Here is a 27,892-nt window from a genome sequence, read left to right on the forward strand (position 1 = left end):
TACACATATAGTGTGTAGGTATGTGTTTGTGCTTGTTTCTGTGTTTGCATGGTCTTTGACGGCAACACACACAGAAAAACACAAAAACACAAAAAGAGGAAAAAAGGAAAAACATCGAAAAACAAAGAAAATGTCAAATACTGAAAAGGTTACGAACTGTTTGATATTGACCTTCCGAGCCGAACTTTTGATCTCCACACATTAGAAGGGACTAACCATTCTGGTTTACAAATTTTTTTTTTTCTTTTTTTCTTTTTTTCTGGTTTCTTTAAGGTACATACAAATCTACACTAGTGCTTTGTGGAGAAATTTACCGCTTCCCCTTCTGTTTTCCCTCTTTTTTTCCTCAAATTTACCTAAAAATGGTTTTCGGGGGGGGGGGGGGGGGGGGGAGGGTTTCACCTTTCATTTACAAATTAATGTATTTGAAAGAGAAAAAACACATACACACACACACACATACACATACACAAACTCAATCCTATCAAATGTTCCACTTTTTTACATTTACTTAGCTTCGGCCTTTGGTTTCTTCTTTTTCTCTCTCTTTTTACTAGCCTCAGCAACTAATTCCTCAAATACCCTTGCTTCTTCGTCCTCGGCCTCTGTCCTCGTTATACTGGAAAAGACTTCACCAATGTACTTCATCGCTTGAGCTCTCGCTACTCTTTTTTCCAATGGTACTTCCTCATCATCTAAAACCAAATCGCAGACGGCACGCAAAGTTCCTTGGATCTCAAACTTGGATCCATTCCATGCAGCCGCTAACACTTTAGCAAGCAAAAACTTTTCCATCTCGGCCAAATCTTCGGCCGTGTGCTTTGTTGGTTCAGCTTGGGGTTTCAGACCTTTACTATCCTCACCTAAAGTTTCGTTTACAGTATCCTTAGAAGTCTCCTTTGGAATCTCGCCTAACGTCTCCTTGGCTTGTGCTTCTTCTTGTTCGCGATGTACTTTATCTAGTTGCTCTTGTAATTTAGACTTTTCCGCATCGGCATTCTTCTTTTTCATCTCCTCCTCCTCTGCCTCTTTCTTTGCATGATATTCATTGTCCTGTTGCATCTGCGCATATTCTTCCATTGTTCGTTGAGCATCAAGAGCCGCAGAAATCGTTCTAAAAGTATCTTTAACAACTCCACCCTTCTCTTTGACCGATGCCCATAAACCACCCCACCCAAAAAATGTTTGGTTTTTTAGTAAAATCTTGGATTTGCTTTTGTATACAAGTCCAATGGTGTGCAAAATCTCCAACCCAAAACTCTCCATTTTGAGTGACTCGGCCTCATATTTAATTTTCGCTTTAAATGATTCTACCACATCGTCTTTCATATCTGTTTCCGTCAATAGCGAAAGCTTCTCAATCAACTTCTTAGCCAATTCATTCCTTGTTTCAATCTTCTTTATCCTACACTCTTCTTCAAATTTTTCCAACTCCTCCTTCCTCCTCTTCTCCTCTTGTTCCTTGCGCGTTAGCTTGGTGTCATCATGCGCCGCATTTGAAAGTAGTTTTTGGTTACTTGAAGAACTAAATGGTCTTTCATCGGTATCCTGTGATTCTTGTGCTGCATGTTCGCTATATGTAGGTGTATTTTTTGAATCCTTTGCACCTTTCTCGTTTCCTCCTGATCCCTCTTTCTTTTCGTTTTTCCCCTGAGTTTCGTTCTCCTCCTTCTTAGTCACGTCATCTTTGCCATTATTATCATCATCATCATCGCCGTATCCAGAGAGTTCAGCAGACTTTGTCAATTCTTGAAGCAAACTCAACTCTCCGATCCAATCCTTGAATGCCTCTCCACCAAAGATCATGGAGAAAAACTCTGCTGGGTCTTCAAACCCTTCTGATGGTATTGATTCCTGTTTACCATACTTATCATACTTGGCTCGCAATGCGTCATCACTCAAGACCTGATATGCCTGACCAACTTCTTGGAATTTCGCAGCAGCGGTCGGATCATTGGGATTCTTGTCGGGGTGCAAACGTATAGCCGCCTTTCTATAAGCTTTTTTGATTTCAAGTGAAGTAGCTGTGACTTCAATGCCAAGTAAGTCGTAGTATTCTGTATCAACAACCATCTTTTATGACAAGTAATTTTGTTTCTTCAATTTTACAGTTTCAATTATGATTTTGATTTTGATTTATTTGATACTGTACCTGCAATAGTGTTTTTGGATATGCAGATCAATAGTTCTTAGGCAACGAAAGGTTTGAGAAGACAAGTTGAAGTTGAAGTTGAAGGAAAATGTTTTATTAATCTAGTAGCAAAAAAAAAAAAAATTGGTTTCCTGGGAGGCTAAATCTTATCAAGAACTTTTTTTTTTGTTTATAAATAAAAAATCGAAAAAAAAAAAATAAATAAAAATAACTAAAAAACAAAATAGAGTGTCAAAAATTTCACACGACAAAACAAAGGAAGAATATTGAAGAGAAACGAGAGAGCCTCATAATGTAACAAAACGAGAAATATCATCACACATTGCAAAAACATGAATTCAAATTGTAAGAGAACAAAGTGAGCAAGCGTATTTTCTACTTCTAAGGACACCAACATCTTACTTTACGCTTACAATAACTTTCATCTCTAAAAACAAATAGGACCATATACTATACGTATATAAATATATATACATGCACATTCATATACACAGGTACACAAGTACACAGGTGCATCCACCAAGTAAACTGGTTTCTCTCATTATTCTTGGTAATAGACTTTTCTCAATTCTACAATCTTCTTACCTCTATTCAATGACAACTCTTGGATAGTCTTTTGCTTGGTCAAGGCTTCAACGAATCCCTTTGCCACCATAAATGGATTTCTTGATTCAAAAATCTTACCTCTGATATCCTTTATACCTGCTGCTTGGCAGATTTCAAATGCAATATGATTACATCTCAAACCGAACCCGATAGGAGCAGGCTTGAAGTTCAATTTCACACCGTGGTATTTAGTTTCAAAAGATTGCAAAATAGTTCTATTATCATATCTGTTGATTTTTTGCATATTCTTCACAGCTTGCCAATGTGCTTTTGAGGCCGCAGTTCTAATACCATCTCTCGATTTTCCTATTCCAAGTCCAATCATACCATTCATATCTCCTGCAACTGACATGACCCAGAAACTGGGAACATTACCCTTAGATGTCTTTTGGGCAACACGCTTCATCACCAAGGCACGAACGTAGAGATTCTTGATATATTGTTCATCTAACCCTGTCAATTGTGCCAATCCACGAGCAATCTCAGGATTGTTTTTCACCACAGAAACATTCTTGGCAATATCATTGGGACCGTGTCTTGCTTCTGCAAACCTAATCTTCATATCATCACGATCTGGGGATGCCACTTGCGGAATTGGTGGATATGGAACACGACCTAAACCTTGATTTGGATATAGTATTGGTTCTGTCCATTCGGGATCATCCCGCGAGTAATCAAAATTGAGGTTTGTGGGAGGAACACTGGAAAGACCGTCCCTGCCATGTAACTTGAGATCGAGATAGTCTTTTGCTGGTACAACAGACTCAGCAATTTGAATACTTTGTAACAACTCTGGTTTGTAATATGATTTGAGGAGATTTAAGTGTTTGGTAATATCCCCCGTATTCTTACTAGTATTATCCCCCTTTTGCTTTTGCAAGAGCCTCGTTGTCGTGTGAAGACACCTTCGAAGCATACTGGACGCCAGTTGAGACATTTGTTTAAGTATTTGTAAATGTACGGACTTGGCTATGTTCAAATACCAACTTGGATGTTCTTTCACTAACAAATTTTTCTTTTTTTCCTCTAAATGTTTTTAAATGATTTTTTTTGTAGGTTTTTTTTTTTTTCTCATTTTCCTCGCCTGGTTCTATGTTTTTTTGTAAGTTTTTTTTTTTTTTTCAAGAACCAATTGGTACATCAATAGGTCGTGCATGCTAAAAAGTTGGAGTAGGATGTTAAAGTTGAATTCAAAGAAGGGGTAGATCATTTGACTGAAGTATAATTCTCACCACAGTCCAATTACAATGAATTTATCAGCCTGCTACTGAGATTGGAAAAAAATAAGAAGAAAACGAAAATAAAGAAGGGGAAGGGGGAAAATGCTACAACTTTTCATATATTGTCAATAAATAGTTTAAAAAATAACGAAATAACTAGACAAAGTAGAGAATAAAATGAATAATCAATTACAAGTATACCACCGCATTTTTAACATCAATGATTTTGTTCGGTGATTGTCTTGCCAGTAGCTGTAGTTGGATGAATAGGCTTAACTGTTTCTGGTTGCATCTTTGTATTTGCATTTGTATTTGCATTTGCTGTTGCCGTTGCCGTTGCCGTTGCCGTTGTTTTCGATTGACCCTGATCTCTTAATCCACCGTTTAAATCCTCAAATTTTACATCCTCATTTTCATCAGTAGGATTCTGTGGTCTATTCACAGGCGAGAATTGCAATTTTTCATTCTCTTGTTGTAACTTTCCAACTTCAGTTTTCAACTTTGCAACCTCTTTCTCCAATCTTTTGCCAAACACATCAATATACCAAGTAGCACCGTTATAGCTGGCCCATATAAAAATGAAGCACACAAACAGGCCACATGCATGTTTATACTTGAACCAAATGGGACAGGGTAACATGGTGAGCAATTGGTATCCAAACTGAATAAGCGTGAATGCCATAGTCTGCATCCACAAATATGGTAAGCCATTGACAAATCTTCCTAGAGGCGTTGATCTGTTTTTCTTTTTCAAATAGCTAAATGAAGTCACCTTACCTTTCTCGATTTCGTCCTTCTTCTTTATGGTAATGAAATAGTGATAACTAACTTGCCAAATGGTATAATACATCGATGTTATCACCAAACTTGTTATGAAATTCCAACTATCTATCGCAGCAATTCCCGGATAAACCTTCTCTATATATTCTGTTGGAAGTTCATGAACCATAACAAACATTGTAACAGGCGGCATTACGTGTATAAAAGACGATGTGGTCTTTTCCACTGAATGCAATACCAAAGAGTTTCTCCAGGTGATAACGGCCCACGATAATGTACCCATCGATAACGAAAACACTGAAACGAATAATGTAGGTGATTGAGGAAACACCCAAATAAAGAGCATAAGCAACAAGTTGACATAGTAGCACAAGTCCGCCAAATAAAACTGAAAGGACTGCTTAAAATAAGTGTAAAATCTAATCGGCATAAGGACAACAAAAATAGCGGTGTGGAAATGAGGGAAATACTCGGGGTACTTGCCAATCACAAACCCTGCACACGCTATAAGGAATACACTAACGGCATAGAATAACTTCTCTGTTGATGAGCTAGTGAGGTTGCGGTGAATCCGCTCGTCAAATTTGAGTAATCTTTGGTTTAAGACATCTTGCAATTTATCAAGTTCAATGTTGCCTCTTTTATTGTAGATGCTCAATCTCTCCTTGGTCTTATTTTTCAAGCTGTTGACTCTTTTCTTGGTCTTATCGCTGACGTCGTTCAAGTTGAATCCAAAATCAAAGTCATTGGCAAACATGAGTTTGGACATGTCCAAGAAAGGCACCGAAGCCGTAGAGTCGGACCTCGTTAATGTTGGCGTTGTAGGTATCAGTGATTGACTTGCATTTGACGATGAGTAAAGACTATTGCCCCCACTTCTGCTGACATTGTCGTTGATATCATCATACTCATCATCGATTATTGCAGAATCGTGGTTCTCTTTGTTATTAGTTAGTCCTGAAAGAACCGGCTCGCTTGCAACTTTCTTGGCCATAATGGTTTTATGTGGCAGTGTCAGTGTCAGTGTAGTGTGTCAGTGTCAGTGTAGTGTGTCAGTGTCAGTGTAAGTGTATGTGGGGTAAGGTAATTAACTGAAAACAGTTTAATTTAGGAGGCTTATCTGGTGAGTAAGAAAGCAAGGCAATTCAAAGCTACCTCGAAACTATTTTTGAAATTGAAACGTGCTACTTTGATTTGCTTTATAAATAGCTGTGACTGTGGTTGATAGAATAAACAATAAGCTGCCTGTGATAGATTGCTGAAAAGTATAAACATTATGCTCAAAAGACAAAAAAAAAAAAAGAATTATATATATGGAGAGAGTGAGCGAGAGAAAAAATAATAACAATAATAATTACAATAAAAGAATGTATTATCAACAACTCAAATTTTTTCAATTCAGTTAAAGGATATGAAGGATAGAAAAAGAAAGAGAGAGAATTGAGGGATTGGATTTAATTAGTAAAAGATTTAGAGCAGATCATATAAGCAAAGACTGTGGACAAAAGCAAAACAAAATTGGGCCAAAGGAGTCCAAAACTATTGGAAGCAAGTGACAAACAAATGCAATATTTGTATATAAATGGTCGTCACAGTCATCGAGAGACAGCTTGACAACAATTAGTTTTCCAAAGGTTCTTGTTCTTTTGATTTGACAGCTGTTGTTAAGTTGCCAAGTTGCCAAGTTGCCAAGTTGCCAAGTTGCCAAGTTGCAAGGATTTGCGATTATAATTTTTCCTTTATGGCAACTGTAAATACTTTATGGAATGACACGAATCGTTGAGGGGCTTTTTTATTTTACCTCCTTGTTATTTTCATATATTAAGTATTTCCCCCTTTTCTTTTTCTTTTTTTATCTTCATTCATTCTTCTTATTCATCTACCCCGACCACGTGCCATGCTAGAATTGCATTATGTATGTATGTATATATATCAAGCTTGTTAGTTGTTGGTAGATAAATGGATTCAAAAACAAATTGATTAGAGAGGAGACTTTGAGCAGATAGAATAGAATTGAAAAGAAAAGAACGGAACAGGAAATAAAAGATTTCAAAAAAAACAACCCAAAAAAGCAAGCAGAAAAATCAAAATAAAATACAAAACAATTCATGCAAATGGCCATTATATATAAGTACACTTTTGTCATTCAACATTAAACCTATTTTTAGTTTTCCTTTGTTTTCTTTTTTCTTTTTTCTTTCTTCTATTTGCTTGTTTTTTTGAAAATAGAAAAGAAGAATCAAACAATAATCTATAAAACCTGCTCATTACTCTTTGTTTTAAACAGTTGCAACTTTAATAGCATCAAAGTTGTACATTTTTTTATTATTCTTTCCATCGGGCACATGAGGACATTTCAAGCTATACTGCTGACACTCCAAAAGACAATTCTTTACATTTTCAACACTTTGAGGACTTAATTGAAAGTGACATGCAATTCGACCACCCATGAGTTTGACATTGTGTTTTTTACCCAAATCAATTAGCACCTTGTCGTCCATCTTGTTTGCCTTGATATCTATAAATACAAAGTTTGTATCCACTGGTGATTCCAACTTGATATTGTGTTCATTGCAAAAGTCGCCAATGCTTTTGGCAAATGCGTGCGATTTCTCAATCTTGGGCAAGTTGTACTTGATTGCATGTAGAGCCATTGCAGCCATGATACCTGATTGTCTAATTCCACCTCCATTTTGTTTCTTAAAGTGGTTTGCCTTGCGGATTGCTTGTGATGGGCCAACCAATATCGATCCCATTGGTGCACCCAATGATTTGGACAAACACAAGGAAACAGTGTCGAAATATGAACAGTACTCCATAATTGGAATTCCAGTGGCTACTGAGGCATTCCACAATCTAGCTCCGTCCAAATGTAATTTTATATCGTTTTGTTTGCAGAATCTGCTAATCTTGGCAATCTCCTCGATTGGCATAATGATTCCGTGCAAGGTATTTTCCAATGATATCACTTTAGTTGGTGCCGCGTGGATGTCACCATCGTCCAAGGTGACATTGGCAATGACATCTTCAAAAGTCAAGTAGTTTCCGTTGGAAGGAATTACTGGGTGAACCATAGCCTGACTCAAGGTTGCGAGTCCTCCAGCCTCGTGTAAAAACACATGTGCTCTATAGTCGCATAGGATACTATATGGGGGTTGCATCAAGTTGACACGAAGTCCGATTTGATTCGACATGGTTCCACTACTGCAGAAAAGGGCGGCTTCTTTGCCAGTAATTTGGCACATCCGCAGTTCCAATTCCAAGGTGCATTCATCCTCGCAGTATACGGAGTCACCATATGTCGCATTCATGAAGCCCGCTTCAATCATCGACTTTGTGGGCACTGTGAATGTGTCACTTCTGAATTCGTTGAATGTTTTGAATGTTTCTTCTTCGTCAACTGTCATTGTGGCGTGAGTTGATTTGACCAAGTGAAGTACAAATTATACAAGGTGTATCTGTTGCGATGCAAAATAAACAAAGGTGTAGTATTTGGTTTAAGATATTATTGAAGAAAAAGAAAAAGTTCCTTAATAAATATATAAATATATAAATATATATATATATTTATAGGTATGTATAGAACTTATTCTAGATTGTAATGCAACAAGATCTTTTTTATTTTCTTTTTTCTTTTTTCTTTTTTTTTGGTAAGAATGAGTCAGCGGTCAATAAAATATCTCAGACCGGATAAACCTCAAGATTTGAAAAAGCAAGAATCCAAATTTTAAAAAAAACAAGGAGTGAAAAGGAAAAGAAAAGAATACTAAAGAATCGTGTATATATATTTATATATATATGGTTACCTTTCTTTGATTATAAATATGAAAAAACGAGATGGTTTGTGAAGAACAATATTTTCTGTTTTTGTTACAGCATAACAATTTGTAATCAGACATCTGCTGCTCCAGCTCCAGCTCCAGCTCCAGCTCCAGCTCTAACCCTAGCTGCAGCTGCTACAGGAGTTTCTGCTTGTTCTTCTTCTTCTTCTTCTTCTTCTTTGTCCTTCATCTTCCTCCTCATTCCAAGTCTGAGCTCGTTCTGGTATACCATTTCTGGAACAAGCATGTCCAAAATGCCCTTTGGCAGATTCTTCTGTTCCCCTCTCTGCTCTTTCTCCTCCTGCAAATATAATGCTTTCTGCTTTGTGTGACCCGTTGCTATTTATTTTTCCATCTGAGCAAAAAAAAAAAAAGAAAAAAAAAAGAAATTTTTGTTCTTCTTCTTCTTTTTTTTTTATTTTATTTTTTTGACAGCAAGGACCAAAGATCAAAAAAAAAAAAAGTGCAGCAGCACAAGTGGAGATGCTTGCCCAGAAGAAACTACTCTGGCTATCAAGTTAACGCTTCTGTTATATATATATATGGTAAAAAATGGTTTACATTGACCTTTTCAGAGAGAAATCTTTATAAAACATACCTTGACAAAAAAATAAGCAGTCTTTTTTTTTATCTTCCTTGCAATTGGGTATAAAAGCAACTATGTAGAGAACTCCGAGCAACGCCACATATAATCAGTGTAAGAAATAATAGCAAAGAAAACCACAAAAAAAAATAAAATAAAAAAATAAAATAAAAAAATAAAAAAAAAAATAAAAAAAAAAAAAATGAGGAAACAAAAAGAAAAATAAAAATTTAGTTTTGTGTCACATCCCTCAAACGCCATCAGGTCAGAAATGCCGCAGAGGATTGGAACCCAAAGAAAAAAAAAAAAACGAGAATAAAAAATACAACAAAAAAAAAACAAATTAGAGAGCACAAACTTTTACCCGCCAACACTTTGTCAAGTAAAATGCCTCGGAAATCGTTTCAATTATGCCGTCAAGTTGGTCGAGTAAGAAACACTAAATTGTACTAGAAAGGAAAACGAGAGTGGGAAATATATTGGTGGCTGTGAAGTGTACTCAAAGGTAGAAGGTACAATCAATCGTATCAACTCAACAACAACACCAACAACAGCACCAATTACCCCCCCCCCCCCCCCAATTCTATATTGCTAATAACGTTTCACCCTCACAATATTCCCTTTAACCTTGCCTCCCCATTTCCCTCATAATCTGCTACTTCCTGTGCCCCTTACTTGCTTAAATGCCTACAATAATCAACATTATTGCGTTTTTTTTTGTTTTCTTCCTTATACTCTCCTTCCTTCTATAGCCGAGATCTTCCTACTTATTTTTTTCTTCTGTTGCTGTATATACATATAAATATATATATAAATATATATAAATATATATACACAATTATACACAGATGTATACACTCCACCCCACACGCCACACGCCCTAAACAACAAACAATAAATAACTAAATACTCAACAAAAATAAATATTATTCATATACAGTGTAGTTCAATTTGTTGAGTGGTCATCAACATCGAGACTTGATGCCTCATGAGGCTCATGAACCGTATGCTCCAATTCATGCTGGTGCACTAAAGGCGAGGAAGCCCCATGGAAATCACCATACTCACCGTATTTACTATAAGCATTATAATCCACATAGTCACTGTACTTGGTATAATCATTGTACTGTTGAAGATTCGAGTTCTGACTCTGACTCTGACTCTGGCTCTGACTCTGACTCTGACTCTGACTCTGTCCATGTTGTAAACCTGCACCCGTAGCACTTGTAGAATTTGTTGAACTTGTCAATTGGATGCTATCTCCAAACGGCTGAAACTCTCTCTTTGTAGATGGCGACGCACTTGATCCCACACCCACACCCGCACCTGCTGCCGATAACCCACCAAAAGTGCTAAAGTTGCCATGTGGAGATGAGGAAGCCAACCCTAGCGAATTAGCAGCATTGACATCATTTCTCCATATTTGCGCATTACTAGAAACACTTCTCGTGTGACCAACATTGTTTACAGTACTTGGACTTATTGCATTCTGCACCCTTTCATCCTGCCAGATATTCCCTGAAGGAGTACCAAAGAAACTCTTACTACCACTACCAGACAAATTAGGATTCAAAAAATCATGAAATGAACTCACATTCATATTCATGTTCATGTTCATATTCATATTTGTAGTTTGCGGGTTCCACAAGTCCGACTGTGCAAACGTTCCGGAATGATTATAATTGGTATTATACAAACCGGTATTCAAATCCGAGGCTGTTGTAGCCGTATTACCGGCACAAACTCCACCACTCATGGCATCACCATTGTAACCAATAGAATCCAGAGGTAACAGTATATGGATTGGTAGAGGTGACGCCGTCATGTTCGAGCTTTGGTTTTGACTCTGACTCTGATTGTGATGCTCTTGTTGTTGCTGCTGTTGCAGTTGTTGAAATTGGTCATATGGGAAAGCTTGTACACCTTGGTTAAGACCAAGATTGGAAACAACATCATTGCTCATAGCATATGTCTGGTCAAGATTCAACATGTTGCTATTGTGCAACAATGGCGAACTCACATCAAGCGCTCTATTCTGTACAGATGTTGTAGCAGCATTAATCTGTTCCAAACTAATGTAAGGATGATTCGTTGCAAATGATCCAGATTGATTGTTCAAGGATGACATGTCACTGGAATTAAAATCCTGATAAATTTGCGAAGGTTGCATCGGCATCTGGGGTTGTACTTGCACTTGCATTTGTTGCTGCTGTTGTTGCTGTTGTTGCTGTTGCTGTTGCTGGTGGTTGGGGTTTTGATATGGAAAATGACTTGGTTGATATAGTTCAGGTGCATTGACACTTGTAGGTGAAGCATCAACAGATCCTTCATTTGCGTATACTTGACTATAGTAGTTGGCAAAATTGGTTCTCTCATTCTTCTTCGCATAATCTGATGACGACGATTGCAAAACATGACTTCTATTTCCACTGTTGTGGCCACTGCCATTACTGTTTTGATTGAATTTTGGTTTAGGTAATGCATTGCTATACCCACCAAACTCAATCGAGGCTTGATACTCTGTCAATTTCACTGGTTGGTAGTTGCCATCATTATTGAGCTTGGCAATCTCAAGTGCCTGGTGTATAGACACAAATTTCCTGATCTCATTCTTAAACGCTTCTCTCCAATGATTCTCAAACTCTTGATAATTGTTGATTTCATGCATGATTTCATCTTGCCACGAGGGAATAAGCTGAAATATCTTGAGCAATGCATCAAAAGCATTCTTTGTGAGGGATCCATCTTTGTTGAAAACCACAGGAAAGTTGGCATTCAGTGTTGTGCTCGAAGTAGTAGCACCTACAGCGCCAGATCCATTTCCAGTCGCACTCTGAACAGGCGCAGGTGATGGTGAGCTTTCATGATGTCCACTATTTAAATTGCCAGTGTTTGTGTTATTTCCCCCATTTGTCAGACTGGCTTGGTTAGTCAGGTTGAACAAGTCAATTAATGGTCTAAGTTGATTCAATATTGCAATAGACTCCTTCTTTTCAGCAATCAATGCTTTGATATTCTCCTCCACTTTCTCATACTCAACTCGTTCTCCCAAGGTCTTGTCTCCAACGTTTTTTAATTCTCTATCAACTTTCTCCTTTTCATGTTGCTCCATCTCTGCTAAGTGCGAGTTTCGATCCTTTAGTTTTTTAATCTTCAAATCGTTTTCACGAAATTTCGAATTATGCAATGCTATTGTATTTCTAATACTATTAAGTTGAGCTTGAAGTTTTGATTTTTGAAACGAGAGGTTGTTTTTCGATTTCTCCAAAGACTTGACGTTTTGATCTTTTTTAACCTTGCTATCCGTCTCTTCTTCCAATTCATGTTTGTAATATGCGAGATCCTTCTGTAACAAAATATGCTCATTCTGAATGTCCTTTTGAAAACTTTTAAACTCAGCGTTGGTTCTGACCAACTCATTTTGTGCTTTAACGAGATAATTACTGAGTAACTTTGGGTCATCGATACTGCGTATTCCGTCAATAGTGATGGAATCTAGTGGTGGTAATCGCTGTAACAGCAACTGTAACAGCAGTTTTTGTTCTTGTTTTTGTTCTAGTTTTTGAGTTTTGGTCTGGTTCTGATCAGATTCTTGCTGCAGTTGTTGCAACCCACTGGACGAAGATTCATCTTCAGTAATTTCATCATCGTAGTACAAGTTTGACTCAATAATCTCCGCTTCCAAGGTCTCAACATTTGTCAATTTTTCAATCTCACTTTTGTCACACGCCTCGACATATATCGCCTCTGACTTCGATTTGAAGTTTGTTATAGTGTTGCTTGCAACTATTTCGATCCTATACATTTGCTTGGGTACCAAGTTTCTCAACTTGCATGAAGTCGACGTCAAAGTTGCCGCTTCCTGACCATTGATAATCACAATGTAGTACAAGTTCTCATCACCCCTAGTGTCCACATCCCAATGGATCACTATAAAGGATTCCGAAATCGAATCAACACATATTATGGGGATGTGTGGAATTTCGATGTTGAGGTCCTCGATGATCTTGTCCACTGGCGTCCTCAACACAGTATAGAACCGATATAGAAGCCAACATATAGAAGGAATGACCGTGATCAATACCTCTATCATGGTTATTGATAGTTGCTAAGCCCTCCAAACAAACAAAAATAAAAAAACAATGAAATTTTTTTTTCTTTCTTTATTTGGGTCAAGAAAAAAGAAGTAAAACTTTTTGCAGATTTCGCTAGTGTTTGATTTTATGGTGATTTACTATGGAAAGAAAAAAAAAAAGAAAATGGATAATAATTCAATAATATTAATAGTAGTAGTAGTAGTAGTAATAGTAGTAGTAGTAGTGGGCCCGAAAAAAAAAATCTACAATGCTAGATGTTTGCGCGACTAAAACTTTATAGCACTGGAAGAGGCCGGAAACAGACTGACAAAATATGAGTCGCTATGAATTGTTTAATATTTTTCACTATTTTTCAATATTCTTCATTTCTTTTTAATGTTTTCAGTTCTTTTCATTTTGTTGGTTTTTCCCATTTTCTTTTTGTTCTTGCATTCTAGAGCAAACAAATACACTTTAGTCTTCATGTCTTAGATTCTTAAAATTTTCTATCCCTTAACTTCTGTATTTCTTACTTCTTTTACTGCAAACTACATTTTTAGAGTTTGGTTGATGAAAAAAAAAGTAAACTTGGTTAACATTTAAGAAAGAACATGAAAAAAAGAATGAAATAAAAACCAAGCGGGACAATAAAACAAATCTACTATATTCTCTATCTAATCTCTAATTTCTACAATTTCAATCTAAACATTAATGTTTTCACCTGGACTCTCTTCTTCCAATTTTAATGTATCTTTACTGGAAACAAAGTAGATCACCAAAAGTGCCACGTTAAACATACCTAACAAAAAAAATGGGCCCAAGATCCACCTATCTGAGATAAAACCACCAAGTAAAGTAATCACCATAATACCCAAACCACCCGTGAAACTATAAAGACCACTGAGGGATCCCATGATCGAGTGCACATCCGAAATTCCACTCAATATACTCATACTGCTTATGATCAACCCAATTTGTGAAATGCCAATTATGCAAACAAATAAGAAACACCAGAATGTCTGTGGATTATAAGAGTCAAAGTTTGTATTAAACGATAATGCAATGTTACCCAAGGCACCGACCCCGGAGGCAATCGCAATGGATCTTCTACCAAGCTTGTTGACTAAGTAGCCCCACAATGGTGCAGTCAATAATGCAGCAGTTTGTGCTACACCATTCAAGATAGCTGCAAACTGATACCCTTCATAGCAACTATCTTTTTCAGACCAACTACTACTTTTGCATTTACCCTGGGAGTAGAAATAATTGTAGACTAGTAAAGGAATGAATGCTGCTGTGCCCACAGTAGTAGCACGCGCAACAAAAGCACCCGCACATGCCAACTGAGCGTTTTTGTTGCCCTTGGAGAACCTATATCCTTCACTCAAGATTTGTACAAATGCCTTTTCTTCTCTTCCGTCGTTTAAACCTTCTTCAGTTGAATTTCCGTATTTGGTATCGTAAAGGAAGTAGAATAGCACCACCAATGAGATCAAAGCAAAAAACATCACCACCAAGTAGGAAGATCTGATGCTTTGCTTTATGCTCCAGCCTTGCCAGTCTGAAAGTTTAAGAGGTAATGGGATAAACATTGACACTGAAGCTATAGCACCAAGACCAGTGCATATACCCATAACACCTGCATACCCACCAATTCTTTTCTTTTTTGGTGGTGCTGAAATTGTATCAACTTCTTCGCTTTGATTTGTTTGCTCATATCCACTAAATCTGGCGGGTCTCCAAAATATTAACTTTGAAAAGTCAAAATCCGAACTCGCCACTTCATTTAAAGTTACGGTTACTGTACTCATACATGCTGTGACCCCCAAAGCAAAAATACATCGCAGTATAAACATATCGGGAACAAGGGACCCATTGAACACAGCATATCCAAACAACCCCAAGGCAATCACAATAAAGCTGCTGCTCTGAACAATCCGGGACCCACCATATCCCAAAGCATCAAATTTGTCTATCAATCCACCAAGAAGCGGGGCAGAAATCATTGATGTCAATTCATCAAAGAACCCAAGTGCACCAACAATGTGGCCAATTTTCGTATCCTTTTCTGAGCCCGGTTTTGGTTCAATTCCAATAACCTCTTTAATATAAAATGGTTGGGTTGCTGTGAGGAAAACCACAATGGCAATACATGCAAACCCAGCGTAGTTGAATGCAAAAAAGTTTGATGCGGTGTAATTACTATATTTGAAGTTGCTCATCTTGATGCCATGGTAAAAGTGAAAAGTGAAAAGTGAAAAATGAAAAATGAAAAATAGAAAACTGAAAAATGAAAAATGGAAAACTGAGAAAATGAAAAATGAAAAATGAAAAAAATGAAAAAACTAGAAGCAAAGGGGGAAGTATCGAGGGGGATATCTTTTGTCTTATATTAGTTAGTGTATAACTTATATAACTAATATATTTATTATCGTATACTATTTTCTTCTTCTTCTTGACTTTACGGAGAAATCGGTCCGCACAAATCTGGGGATAAAAGACAAGTCTCCGACAAGGGAAAAGGTCACATGATTTAGTAGTCACGTGAAATCTTTTTTCAAAATTTTTATTAAAAAAAACATGGAAGACATAAAAATGGAATGGAATGATAAAAGAAAGAAAAAAGGTTGTGCGGCTCTGACTTGACCCAGAACCCAAAACGTTTGTCGCTGGCGCAACCACTACCAAAACAAAGAAGAATTGAAAAGGTAAATGTGGATGAACAATGTGCGTAAGTTTTGCAGCCAAGAAGAAAACGTACAATAGAAAGCCAAGAAGTTTTAAACGCAATTTAAAGATTGGGTAAAGTAATAGCTAAAGGTTTGTTTACATGAGCGAGTGAGTTATTGATTGTATGGGAGGAGGAGGAGAAGATCGATAGGAAAAGAAATATTACTATGAAAGGTTTGTAAAGTTCACATTATGACGAAAATGAAGACATATGATCAGTTTATGTTCTGAAATATGTAGCACGTGTTTGCAAATGAATGGTTCTACTCTACTTTCAAAGTGAAACAATTGGACTTAGTATTGAGGCTGTGAACGATATCGACAAGGTATGTTTTTTCTTCTTTTCCTTTTTTCCTTTCCAACTTTCATCATTATGTTGCTCAGTCTTCAAGTTTGCAGCTTGTTAGATTCTGCTACCTGGACTTGAAATTTTCAATTATTATTCCTATTTGGGACAATTGCGCAGGAACATTTTATTAGAGGAGAGGTTAACAAAAAAAAAGTTCAATGTTCTAATCTGAAATTAGTATTGATACTTGTTTATCCTCCACGATATCTATACGACCATACTCATAAAATTAAGTCTAACATTGATCAAGTTTCAAGTTTTTCATTTTTGCAATTACAAATCTAATCCACATTGGAGTAATGAATAAACATTGCTTGCTCAACACGACACAATTAAGCACCTTCAAAAACAAAAATTAGAAAACAACAACAGAAGACAAAAGAATAATAACATGAGTGGCCTCGTGGGACGCTAAAAGGACGAGAATGCCTTGCCAAGAAATCCTTTCAAAAACTTGTTTTCATTTCCAACCCACCTTTTTTTTTTATTTTCTTTCGTTCCTTTTGGCTTCTATAGTTTTGGCCCTACTTCAAAAACAGTGGCTTCTATTTTCCTTATTTTATTTTATTTTTTTCTCTTTGATTGAAGAAACCATTTTGCAAAACAAATAGAATAAAATGCATGTCACTTATAGACGGTTTGGATTGAGAGAAGACCCTCGTGGGCTCATTTTGTAATGAAGTTTACTTTGAAATCCTAGTAAACTTATTGGAAATTGACGACCATGTGGCTCTTCATCATGAATGAAAGTGTGTAAAGTTCACATGTTGCAAACAAATGAATGAGATCTAATTATGCAAAGCTATTGTTTCTCATACAACCCTCCTCCCCCTTCCTCTCCCCAAACACTTATTTTACCCACGTCTATTCTATTCTGTTCTATTCTATTCCTTGTCAAAGCAGAAAACAAGCAAACAAACAAACAAACAAACAATTATCACTTTAAGTTTGGGTATAAGTATGGCCCAACTTTCCTCAAAAAATACATCCTAATGCTTTATTTAATATTCAGCAGATCGGGAATTACCAAAAAAAAAAACAAAAAATATAAGCAAACAAGTTGAATTCTAAGATGGCCTTCTCATTTCCAAAACTCTCCAAGATCTCCATATTGGTAATTGCCCTCTACTTATCGTTTTTGGATGCTGTATCTGCTGCACCAGTTGACAATTCTGCTGAAACTAAGAAAAACATCATCTTCCTCGTTGGCGATGGATTGGGGCCAAGTGGTGTCAATTTAGCTCGTGCTTATAGACAATACGTTGATCAACTTCCATACAATGACTTGTTGGAATTGGATAAATATTACATTGGCACCCAGGGCACATCCTCAAACAGTTCCTTAATTACTGATTCAGCGGCCGCTGGTACCGCATTGGCAACGGGTCAAAAGACTTATAATGGTGCCATTTCGGTCGATGTTGATCAACATGCTCTCGGTGCAGTGGGCGAGGCATTGAAATTGCAAGGCTATACCACTGGGTTAGTTGTAACAACTACTGTTACAGATGCTACTCCTGCAGTTTGGTATTCTCATGCCATTTCGAGATCATCGCAAGACCTCTTGGCCGAACAATTGGTTGGTGAGATCCACCCATTGGGATTCGTGCCATCTTTGATTCTTGGTGGTGGCAGAGGCTGGTTTTATGGTGTAAATGAAGGTGGATTGAGAAAAGATAACAGAAGTTTGATCGAGGAGGTGCAAAATAACGGAACTTGGACATATATTGGAGACCGTGCTGGTTTTGATAATTTGGACGAGGGAAAAAATGTTACCTTGCCATTATTAGGATTGTTTGATGACGAATCATACCCATACAGGATTGATAGAGATGATGAGCAGCATCCCAATTTGGTTGAGCAAACTAGAGTAGCTTTGAATGCATTATCAAATGCCACTAGGGATTCAGAACAAGGTTTTTTCTTACTCATTGAATCCTCAAGAATTGACCATGCTGGCCATGCCAATGACTCTCCCGCACACGTTCATGAGACTTTAGAGTACGACGAGACAATTGCCGAGGTGTACAAGTTTGTTCAAAATTCTGACGTTGATACGATAGTCATCGCTACTGCGGACCATGAGACCGGGGGATTAACATTAAAGAATACCAAGGGAAGTGACTTTTCAGCCATTGTTAATGCCACTCATTCAACTGAGTATTTGGCAGATTCGATTGTTGATTTTGATAACTTTACAGATACTGATGCATTACAAGAGTTTATCAGAACCACAATTATCCAGGATGGTTTGGGGTTGACAAACTTTACTGAAGATGAAGTCAATAGAATTGCAGACTTGGTAAGAGATGATGGTGAGGTTGGCGAGAACACCGATAGAGGTACTATCTTGAGTGTAGCACTCTCCAATTTAACTGCGTCAAGAGCCAAGACCAATTGGGCTTCAACTGACCATACATGGGTCGATGTTGGGTTATATGCATTCTCAAATGCACCTTATTTGCAGCAAAAAGTTTTGAACACTAAAGACGGTTTAGCAGGATTCCATCAAAACACCGACTTCAGTGTATTTATAAAGGCAATCACTGACATTGACTTGAAAGATACTACAGAAAAGATTGCAGATATTCCATTAAAGTATTAAGCATAGAGCTCAACCGTTTAAACTTCAGGTGGCACCACCATCGTCATCATCATAATTTTTCTTCACCCCGTTTACCCTATTTTTTTTATATATATTTGCAAGCAAAACTTGTTTTCTACAGTCTGTTTTTTCTTTTTCTTTTTCTTTTAATTTTTATTTTTATTTTATTTTTTCCTATTAAATAAAGTTTATTTTTCTCTATATTACTAGTCTATTTAAAGAAACAATTTTCAACTTTAAAAGTTATCTTTATGCACAGTGTAGTCTTCTTTACACCATTTAGCTCTTAAAACTTTACCATACTTGTAAAATGCAAATGGAATCAACACATTGGCCAAGGAGACAAAAGCAAGCAACCAACTTGCCCATTGTAAACCGAGACCTTCGTACATGTATGTAACGAAAAGTGGAAATGCAGCACCTGCAGTACTTCTAAGAAACACTTTTGTTGCTAATGCAGAAGCGGCGTATTTAGCATATGTATCAATGATGTAGTTATTCAAGGAGTAGTAGATCAAAACCATTCCATAACCAAATGCGATACCGGATGATGCAGGGCCAACCCAAATGATATGTTTATACGAAGTGGCACCCAAAATAAACAATGCAATTGCTGGGAATGGTGCACCAATCATTGCACCCCAAAGACGCAACTCTGGGGGCACTGGCTTACCTTCCAGGTAAAGTTTTGTAGTTACTTTGATGTAGTGTTTCTCCAAAAATGGTGTTGTTGTTACTGCCAAACCAGCGCCAATCAAGATTGGGATAAGCATAAGACCAATTTTATTGTCCTTGTATCCGTATAATTGATTGAAAATGTATGGATAGGCAAAAAAGAAGGCGTAAAGCAATGCGTAGATCAATGCAACATAGCCACATACAAGGTCCAAGACCGGTTCTGTAACAACAAACTTTAATGGCAACAACAAGTTCAATTTCACCATTTCCTTAAATGACAAGGGTGATGCTTCTTGTTCAGTCATTATATGTGGGTTTCCTGTTTCCTTTCTCAATTTCTTTGCCCTCTTTTTCAAGATAACAGGGGCATAAGTTTCTGGAATAAGAGCCAAAATGATCCACATAACCCCAGCAAAGGCCATGTTGACCCAAACCATCAAGTCAAATCTGTTTGTACCAACACTGATGAATCCATTAACGACACCACCAAGAACCGGTCCACTATATGGACAGAAACTGAAAAAGGCAATTGCCAATCCACGCGTGTCACTATGAATATCCACCAAGCTTGCACCGGCATTTGTTAATGCACTAGCAGCAAAGACACCACAAAGGAAACGGCATACTAACAAGCCACCGATATTTGGAGATAATGCACATGGGATATTGAAGATGGTGTACAAGCCAAAACTGATTATATATACGGGTCTTCTTCCTATTTGTTCCGATAATGGAGCCCAAAGTAATGGACCAACACAGAAACCAAGCACCATCAAGGAGACTGTTAGTGTTGAAACTTCAGTTGAGACACCGTATTTATCGTTGATAGTAAACAAACCCCCTGATAAGCAAGATGATCCATATGCAGCACTGATGACAGAAAATGAAAACAATACGGTGTAGACCCACTTGATCCACATGGGCCAATTCAACGGGTTTTCAGGATCGTCGATTTTGAATGTGACAAACTCTGTCTTATCGTTTATGCTATGTGTTCTTGTTCCTCTAGTGGGTTCTCTTCCTAAGCTTTCCAATGTCTTGGCCTTGACCAAACCAGTTTCCGTTTCCAAGACGTATTCCTCGGGGAAAATAGGGTCCAGCACAGGTGCTTGGTTCAAGTCTTGTTGTGGAACATCTTTTCGTATACCCAATTCACGTAACGATTTCTCGGTTTCAGTTTTATGCAATTTGAGGTTTGAGTCGCCCTCGTATCCTTGAGCTGTATCCAGAGACACAATTGACGACTGGTCGTTGTTTTCTCTATCTTCGTCTTCTTTTGGTTCCACCTCATTCAAACGGTAAGGTGTGACATGACCATATTCTAGGTCAGAATTGTTATTAGTTGATGACGATGATGACGTTATTGATGACGGCATAGTTAGTGGTGATTCTCAACAGTGTAGTTTGCAGATTCTAAAAAAAAAAAACAAAAACAAAACTAACTTAACTATGATTAGAATGTAAGAATATCAAATGTAAGAATATATGAATGCAAGAATAATGAATATTGGGACCAAAAAGCTTTGATGAATTGATTATGGAAATGCACTATAGAGACTTATACATATATATATATATATATATCTATGTAGTTCCCTAATCATAGGGCAGCTCAATGGTCATTTATATACTTTCATCAACAATTGTGGATTCTCTATTACTATGTACTTACCCGTACCACCTTGTACCGATAAGTTTGCTTTTTTCTACAAGGTTCCATTTGATTAGCCGTATCCGCTGCAATATTCCCATTTGCAATCGTTTCGTTTTTTTTTTTCCATGTTTATTGTACGGATGTGCTAATGATGTTACTAACCATAGAGCAAAATAAAATAAATTAAAATAAAATAAAATAAAATAAAAATAAAAACAAAATGGAAGAATTACCGGCTTGTGCGCAAGGGGGGGAAAAGAATTAAGTGTGCATATATTTCGTAATACGTCCCGGCTAAAGCAAATGCACGGATTTAGAAATTGTGTTGGGAATGGAAGCAGGATTGCAAATTAGAAGTGGTAGCACAAGTGGATGTTGCTCAAGGGTAATTTAATAGAACTTTGCTGGGTTAATCAGCAATGATCAATAGGGAAAGGTTGCTGGGTATTCATCACTTCGTAAATCTTAATGTATGCAGTCTGCACTAGAATATAATTTAAATAACAACCGAATGGACTTCCCTTTGGTTGTTGAAAAAGACGAAGGAAAATAAATATAACAAGTAATAATATAACAAGTAATAATATAACAAATAACAAATAACAAATAATTATCTATTCCGGATGAATACCACCATGGAAGAATTGCATTTGTCTACACATGAACCTTGTTTAAGGTTAAAACAGCAGACAAACTTTTGCAATCCCGTGTTCCGGACGTAATCGCTTTTGGTGAATGTGTATATTTTATTCAAATTGCAACAGCTCGTGTGGCGGCGCATAATAACTCTTTTTTGCCTTTTTATTATTACTTGTTTTTTTTTGGGGGGAGGGTAATTATCAATTTCTATTGGCTGTTTGCGCTCTGCCTAAGTCTTCCTCGCTCTCTCGTTCTCTCTCTCTCTCTCTATTTCTTTTTTTTTTCGCTTGGTATAATTCCGTGGACTGGCATCGGAAAAGAGAAAGCCAAAAAAATTAAATGAAATAAAAAATAAAAAATAAAAAATAAAAAGTAAAAAATAAAAATTAAGAGAATGGAACTTTGATTAGCCGCGGATAGATAATTAATGAATAATTTATAGGGTGTATCATATTATCATACTACCGCACGCAGATCGTTACACAGATACCCGAAGAGATCTCAACAGATTACCACGGGAACCAGTTATTTGATAAAAGTTTAAACTCGTTATTCAAGAATATGACTAAAAAAAAATATGTTTAATAAATAAAAAAGAAAAATTTACAATTAGGCTCTAACGGTTGGGAATTAGATTTAGAAAGAGAACAATCAACTTATTTATCCGAATACGTACACGCACTCGAGAATAAATATATATATATGTATACATTTTCTTATCTCTTTGATTGTTTAATTTATATGTATTCTGCAAAAACAAACTTTTTATAAACTCCTCAATTTTGCGCTTTTGAGCACTTTTGTTGATTTCAAATTGTCTAAAATAATCACAATCTTTATTGGAAGCTTCTTCTTCTCCCTCTTCTTCGTGTACTTTACTGTGGCACGATATGCCCATGATATTCATCGATAAACACATCAGATTTACCTGGAGCATGTGTGGTATCCTTTATCAACTTTGTCACATTCTTCAAATCAGAACCGGTCAATGACTCCATAAACGCCCCAATCTCAATGTTTTCATGGTTTCCAAAGAGACCATGCTTGTGTGACTTCAACCTGTGCAAGATTTGCTCAGAGTTTGTATGTGCATAAATATTGACATCAACAGCAGAATGTCCATGTGTCGTCCATCCAATTTGTGCCTGGAACGAAATGATATTGTTCAACACATAGAGTAGTTCATTGGGGTTGGATGCCTTGGAGACAATCTCATCAATGATGTCGTCATGCGCAGAGTCCGCTTCTACTCCCATATCTGATTTCAAAATCTCCTCTCTAATAAACTTTTTCAATTCGTGGCTTTTTTGATTACGCTTTTCGTAAATTTTCTGGGCCAAGTACTCTCCCGAGTGAGAGCTGTTTAGTAACACTTCGGGGTACCATAAGTAGTCAGGATAATTCTCAGTGACTTGTCTTGCAGTCACCATTCCGCCAGTCTCATGGTCACTAGTTGAAATTGCCACTGTTTCGACATCTGAAGTATTAATAAACTCAATAACCTTGGCAAATGCCTTGTCGTATGCCAATACCTCCCTCACCTGTGCTGCAGGGTCATTATGATGTCCAGCATGGTCAATTCTCGAACCTTCAATCAATAAGAAAAACCCTTGGTCTGAGTCCTTTGTAGCTTCTGATAATGCAATTAATGCAACTTCAACCTCTTCTGCCAAAGATGGGTATTCTTTAGGATCCCTATCAATATCATATGGTATGTCTGTATCAGCAAGTAATCCCAACAATGGCAAGGTTACATTCTTACCACCTTGCAATGCGTCAAACTCACTTCTGTTGCCAACATAAGACCAACCCAGTTTGCGAGTCTCATCAATCAAGTTTCTTGCGTCAGCTCTGCATCCACCTGGAACGCTAGTAGGCAAGAAATGGCATCTTCCGCCACCCAAAATCAAGTCAACAACTCTGCCCAATGGATATTCCCCAATTTGGTGTTGAGCAATCAAATCTTCTTGGAATCGGTAATCTGCATGCGATGAAAAAGCAGCTGGTGTTGCATCGGTAATCCGCGTTGTCACCACCAACCCAGTCATGTAACCTTGCAACTTCAATGCTTCGAGTATGGTGCCGCATGGGTTTTTCTTGGGGTCTACACCAATTGCTCCATTATACGATTTCAAAGCACATGAAAAAGCGGTGGCACCAGCAGCAGAATCTGTCACCAACGAGCTCGATGACCGCGTCCTTGAAGTTCCAATAAAGTATTGGTCAATTGTTAATACGTCGTTGATGGGCAATTTGTCTCTAAATTGACGGAATGAGCGAGCAGCCGAGACACTGGCAGGGCCCATACCATCAGTAACCATCATAATAACATTTTTCTTAGAGCGAGGATGATGATGATGATGATGATGAAACTTGCCATGTCCATGTTTGTGGCTGCCACTATGCTTGTCTGAATCTGTGTTTGTATTGTGGTAAAAGTAGAGATATGCTATAGTGATTATGGTGATGATGTTCAAAATGATAGAGAGTCGTTTCGCGATGCTTGCAGGTGACTTGTTTGTGCATCGAAGCGAGTCGCCTCCTAATAGAGGATAATTTTCAGATTTGACCATGGCTTCTTTTTTCTTATTCTTCTTGTCTTTTTGATGTTTTCGATAATTTTTAAACCACCTTGCCGAGTCAAAGAATCGTTAGGTGTGTTGACAGAGCAAAAAAAAAGAGTGCTGGAATTTAAATTTGGATTTTTAGCTTGGTTTTAGCTTGGTTTTGTTATCATGAAATGTTCCTCGTTTGTTGTTGTGTACTGAATTCCACTATATATTCTGATATGGCACTCCTCCACTGATAAGACACGAGGTTGAAGGCTTATGAATTATTTATAGAACAGGAATCTTGTTTTTTCTCTTCTTCCTCTTCCTCTTTTTTTTTTTTTTTTTGTTTTTGTTTCTTTTTTTTTATTGTATTTATTGTATTTATTTTGTCATGCAAAGAAAACAATAGAGAGAACCCATTCTACAAGAAAATTGAGCACAAACACACAAAAACACAAAAACACAAAGGAGGCTGGAGGAGCTCTACACAAACAATAAATATTGTTGAATAGAGATAAGGCGTAATACCAAGAGAAGTAAAAGAAGAAGTAAAAGAAGAAGTAAAAGAAGAAGAAGGACAGATACACAAACAGAGGAAAAGCAAAAGGTAAAATGGGGAAAATTTACAAATTTTTACAATTCAACGACTTAGAGTCGAGGAATTTGTCAGAATCCCTAGAGTCTATTAAACACTGTTTTTAATTTTCCTATTACCAACAGTATTCTATTTCTTTTCCATTATGATTATTCTAGCAGGTATAACCTTTTTATTGAAATAGCTACTGATGTAGCGCTTACACTACGCCCACTTTACCAAACGTCCCTTGTTGTTCTTTTTGGTCATCGATCATTAAAGCTTAGAGGTTGAGTTTTCAATTATTACTTCTCTTGCTACTACTCAAGTGCTTGGCATACAATGTGGTACAAAAATGCAACAAAGAAAAAAAAACTGCGAAATCGCCAAATCGCCAAATCGCCAAATTGCCAAATTGCCCAGGTATGAGCCCTACAATCCAAGTATTCAACCATTAACCAAACACTCAAAGTTATCTCCATTATCCGTCTCCAAATGTACATTAAAAGTTGGATTCCTTTATCACACATGGAGTCTATAGGGCCATTAGAGTTAAATGCAAATGGGAATAATAAAAGAAAAAAGTGAAAAACAAAAAGAGTAACAAAAAAAAACAACAACAAATGCTCATTTCTTTATTCTATTTTAATTTTAATTTTAATTTTATTTTATTTATTGCTTGATATTATTTTCCACTTCAAAAGTCTTGCACAACCACCACATTTTCATCACTGATTTTGTTGCACACTAATTTCGCCATTGCTAGATCCATAATTGACAATCCAACTATTTTCTGCACAGTGATGTTGGATGTAGTTTCAGTAACCTTTGGTATGTGCTCATTGTATAGTTCATGTATTTCAACCAAATCATCAGGAACATAATTTGCTTGTATCAATTCTCCTGCCTCGTGTAATGTATGCTCCTTGGAATCCACAATTATCTTGACACCTTTGTCTTTAAACAGCTTAACCAATCCCAAGTCTAGTTCAATCATATGCGGCTTATACGAGCCAATCAACGAAATAAACACGGGCCATTGTGGGTCTTGATTTATATAACTTGTCTTAATGATGGGTGATGTCGCTGGCGTGCATCCAAATATAATTGAGCTGTTCCTTATATGATTAACAAAGTCGTCTTGTTTACTGCTTTGATACAGAAATGCATTAAACACTACATTGTCAACCTCTTTCTCAAATTTTTCTTTTAGTTTCACTGCATTTTCCAAAGATCGGTTAAGGATATTGACAACCTTTATCTTGTCCCCGTATAGCGAAAGCGCCAACTTGACATGCCAATAAGCTTGCAACCCCACGCCAAATACTGTCAATTCAGGCAATATTTCAGACTGTTCGTCAAGACTAATTATTTTGACCAAACCCAATATACTAGCCAATGCGGTTCTAAACGCAGTTAGTGTATTTGCATTTAACACGGCTCTAAGCTCACCAGTCACTTCATCCATTACCAATACACATCCAACAAAACCCAACCCTTTGGAGTTGTTTCCTTGACCACCACTAATAACTTTTATACCAACTTCCTCAGGTGATATACATGGCATGTAAACATGGGTAGTATCTGATTCAGTGTTGTTTGATTGTTGTGCAATTCGTGGTGGCACTATATGGTCTGGATCCTGTGAGTATGTCTTGAGACCATTGAACAAAGTAGGCACAAACTCATTGAGTAATGTGGATTTAGTGAGTGACTTGTTTAAAAATTGGGTGACTGCTTTATCGCTAATAACTTTCATTGCAACACACCACTAGAATTGATAATAAACGGGAGCTTTACCGACGTGGATACCTTTTAATTTTTTTTTTGCAAAAAACGAAAAAAAAGTGAGTTAAAATAAAAGAATGTGAAAAATGAGATGATTTAGGGAATGTATGTGGTCTCGTAGATATATGTATATATGTATATATATATATCAACTTATATCGCAATTAGTTGATACTGAAAAATTGAAATATTGAAAACACAGTTATGTTTGGTACATAATTTTGGTGATAGGTGGGGAGGGGGGAAGGAATTTCGCGGAGTACGAATTAATGCTGTGCTTGAGAGTGAGAAAGATAGCGCGCGCGCGTGTGTGTGTGTGCGTGTAGCGAAACGAAAATGGCAAATACTGGCGAGGTTGGGGGCGGGGGAGTGTAACAAAGACTATGAGGAGCACGAACCCAATAGTAAAAAATAAAACGTGGAGAGTAAATAGAGAAAGCAAAAGAAAGACTAATCCAATGTAAGTTTTCTTCCAATGTGTCTTTCCATATCATTCCAGATCAGACACTCTATATTTCAACAAGAGAATAGCTTTAGCTTAACATGTCTGCATTATTTCCACAATATTCAAACTGCTTACACGTTTGTTCCCACTTCAGTCCCAAACCTACTTTTTTTCTTTTTTCCTCATTTTTTGGTTGAAAAATCAAATTTAATTTCTTTATATTTCTTCTCCCCAAATCATTTTATGAGTTGCAAATATTCCAAAAGTAAACTATATCTTATATCCCACCTCTTGCCAACCATTGAGTCGGACTCAACTAGTATATTATCTCATTACACTAAGTTAATTTTAAGAAAAAGCTATTACATTCACACCGTTTGAAAAATTATGCTTGTTATATAACAAGGAGCTCTTTACCTTGATTGTAGTTACACACAGATATGTGTATATGAATATTATCATATACATATTTAAATATATATACATGTATGTAGTGTTCAGCACACGAGGGCAGACAAAAGTCGTGCAAACTTCACCAAATTGCATGACCTTCTTACAACAGCCCAAAACACCTCCTACACCTCCCACACCTCCTTCCTGCTCCTGCTCATGCTCATGCGCATGCTCCATCTTCGTCTTT

At 37.0% G+C, this 27,892-nt stretch overlaps 11 protein-coding genes across 11 annotated transcripts; 1 reads left to right on the top strand and 10 right to left on the bottom strand. All coding sequences in view use genetic code 12, as the record gives it.

Moving 5' to 3' along the window:
* Positions 1 to 507: 507 nt before the first annotated feature.
* On the bottom strand, positions 508 to 2,577 carry DJP1 (X-domain of DnaJ-containing; the record flags this gene model as incomplete). Its single annotated transcript, XM_001527755.2, has 2 exons — positions 508 to 2,073; positions 2,572 to 2,577. 2 exons carry the CDS (start codon positions 2,575 to 2,577, stop codon positions 508 to 510), a joined length of 1,572 nt encoding a protein of 523 aa, XP_001527805.2.
* A 116-nt stretch (positions 2,578 to 2,693) lies between these two features.
* MRPS5 (28S ribosomal protein S5, mitochondrial) lies at positions 2,694 to 3,695 on the bottom strand (the record flags this gene model as incomplete). Its single annotated transcript, XM_001527756.1, has 1 exon — positions 2,694 to 3,695. The coding sequence occupies one exon, from the start codon at positions 3,693 to 3,695 to the stop codon at positions 2,694 to 2,696; it is 1,002 nt and encodes a 333-aa protein (XP_001527806.2).
* Positions 3,696 to 4,195: 500 nt separating this feature from the next.
* PVL30_000317 (uncharacterized protein) lies at positions 4,196 to 5,752 on the bottom strand (the record flags this gene model as incomplete). Its single annotated transcript, XM_001527757.1, has 1 exon — positions 4,196 to 5,752. One exon carries the CDS (start codon positions 5,750 to 5,752, stop codon positions 4,196 to 4,198), a length of 1,557 nt encoding a protein of 518 aa, XP_001527807.2.
* A 1,285-nt stretch (positions 5,753 to 7,037) lies between these two features.
* GLY1_1 (Threonine aldolase) lies at positions 7,038 to 8,165 on the bottom strand (the record flags this gene model as incomplete). The annotated part of the gene is made up of 1 exon (XM_001527758.1): positions 7,038 to 8,165. One exon carries the CDS (start codon positions 8,163 to 8,165, stop codon positions 7,038 to 7,040), a length of 1,128 nt encoding a protein of 375 aa, XP_001527808.2.
* A 484-nt stretch (positions 8,166 to 8,649) lies between these two features.
* Positions 8,650 to 9,267, bottom strand: PVL30_000319 (uncharacterized protein; the record flags this gene model as incomplete). Its single annotated transcript, XM_061119161.1, has 2 exons — positions 8,650 to 8,918; positions 9,261 to 9,267. The coding sequence occupies 2 exons, from the start codon at positions 9,265 to 9,267 to the stop codon at positions 8,650 to 8,652; spliced, it is 276 nt and encodes a 91-aa protein (XP_060975144.1).
* An 841-nt stretch (positions 9,268 to 10,108) lies between these two features.
* PVL30_000320 (uncharacterized protein) lies at positions 10,109 to 13,255 on the bottom strand (the record flags this gene model as incomplete). The annotated part of the gene is made up of 1 exon (XM_001527759.2): positions 10,109 to 13,255. One exon carries the CDS (start codon positions 13,253 to 13,255, stop codon positions 10,109 to 10,111), a length of 3,147 nt encoding a protein of 1,048 aa, XP_001527809.2.
* A 684-nt stretch (positions 13,256 to 13,939) lies between these two features.
* PVL30_000321 (uncharacterized protein) lies at positions 13,940 to 15,460 on the bottom strand (the record flags this gene model as incomplete). The annotated part of the gene is made up of 1 exon (XM_001527760.2): positions 13,940 to 15,460. The coding sequence occupies one exon, from the start codon at positions 15,458 to 15,460 to the stop codon at positions 13,940 to 13,942; it is 1,521 nt and encodes a 506-aa protein (XP_001527810.2).
* Positions 15,461 to 17,389: 1,929 nt separating this feature from the next.
* PHO8_1 (vacuolar alkaline phosphatase) lies at positions 17,390 to 18,922 on the top strand (the record flags this gene model as incomplete). Its single annotated transcript, XM_001527761.1, has 1 exon — positions 17,390 to 18,922. The coding sequence occupies one exon, from the start codon at positions 17,390 to 17,392 to the stop codon at positions 18,920 to 18,922; it is 1,533 nt and encodes a 510-aa protein (XP_001527811.1).
* A 236-nt stretch (positions 18,923 to 19,158) lies between these two features.
* On the bottom strand, positions 19,159 to 20,976 carry TPO3 (spermine transporter; the record flags this gene model as incomplete). Its single annotated transcript, XM_001527762.2, has 1 exon — positions 19,159 to 20,976. The coding sequence occupies one exon, from the start codon at positions 20,974 to 20,976 to the stop codon at positions 19,159 to 19,161; it is 1,818 nt and encodes a 605-aa protein (XP_001527812.2).
* Positions 20,977 to 22,768: 1,792 nt separating this feature from the next.
* PHO8_2 (vacuolar alkaline phosphatase) lies at positions 22,769 to 24,466 on the bottom strand (the record flags this gene model as incomplete). Its single annotated transcript, XM_001527763.2, has 1 exon — positions 22,769 to 24,466. One exon carries the CDS (start codon positions 24,464 to 24,466, stop codon positions 22,769 to 22,771), a length of 1,698 nt encoding a protein of 565 aa, XP_001527813.2.
* Positions 24,467 to 25,716: 1,250 nt separating this feature from the next.
* On the bottom strand, positions 25,717 to 26,778 carry PVL30_000325 (uncharacterized protein; the record flags this gene model as incomplete). The annotated part of the gene is made up of 1 exon (XM_001527764.2): positions 25,717 to 26,778. The coding sequence occupies one exon, from the start codon at positions 26,776 to 26,778 to the stop codon at positions 25,717 to 25,719; it is 1,062 nt and encodes a 353-aa protein (XP_001527814.2).
* Between the last annotated feature and the right edge of the window lie 1,114 nt (positions 26,779 to 27,892).

The sequence above is a fragment of the Lodderomyces elongisporus genome, chromosome 1 (assembly GCF_030384665.1).
Source record: "Lodderomyces elongisporus chromosome 1, complete sequence".
NCBI classification, from domain to species: domain Eukaryota; kingdom Fungi; phylum Ascomycota; class Pichiomycetes; order Serinales; family Debaryomycetaceae; genus Lodderomyces; species Lodderomyces elongisporus.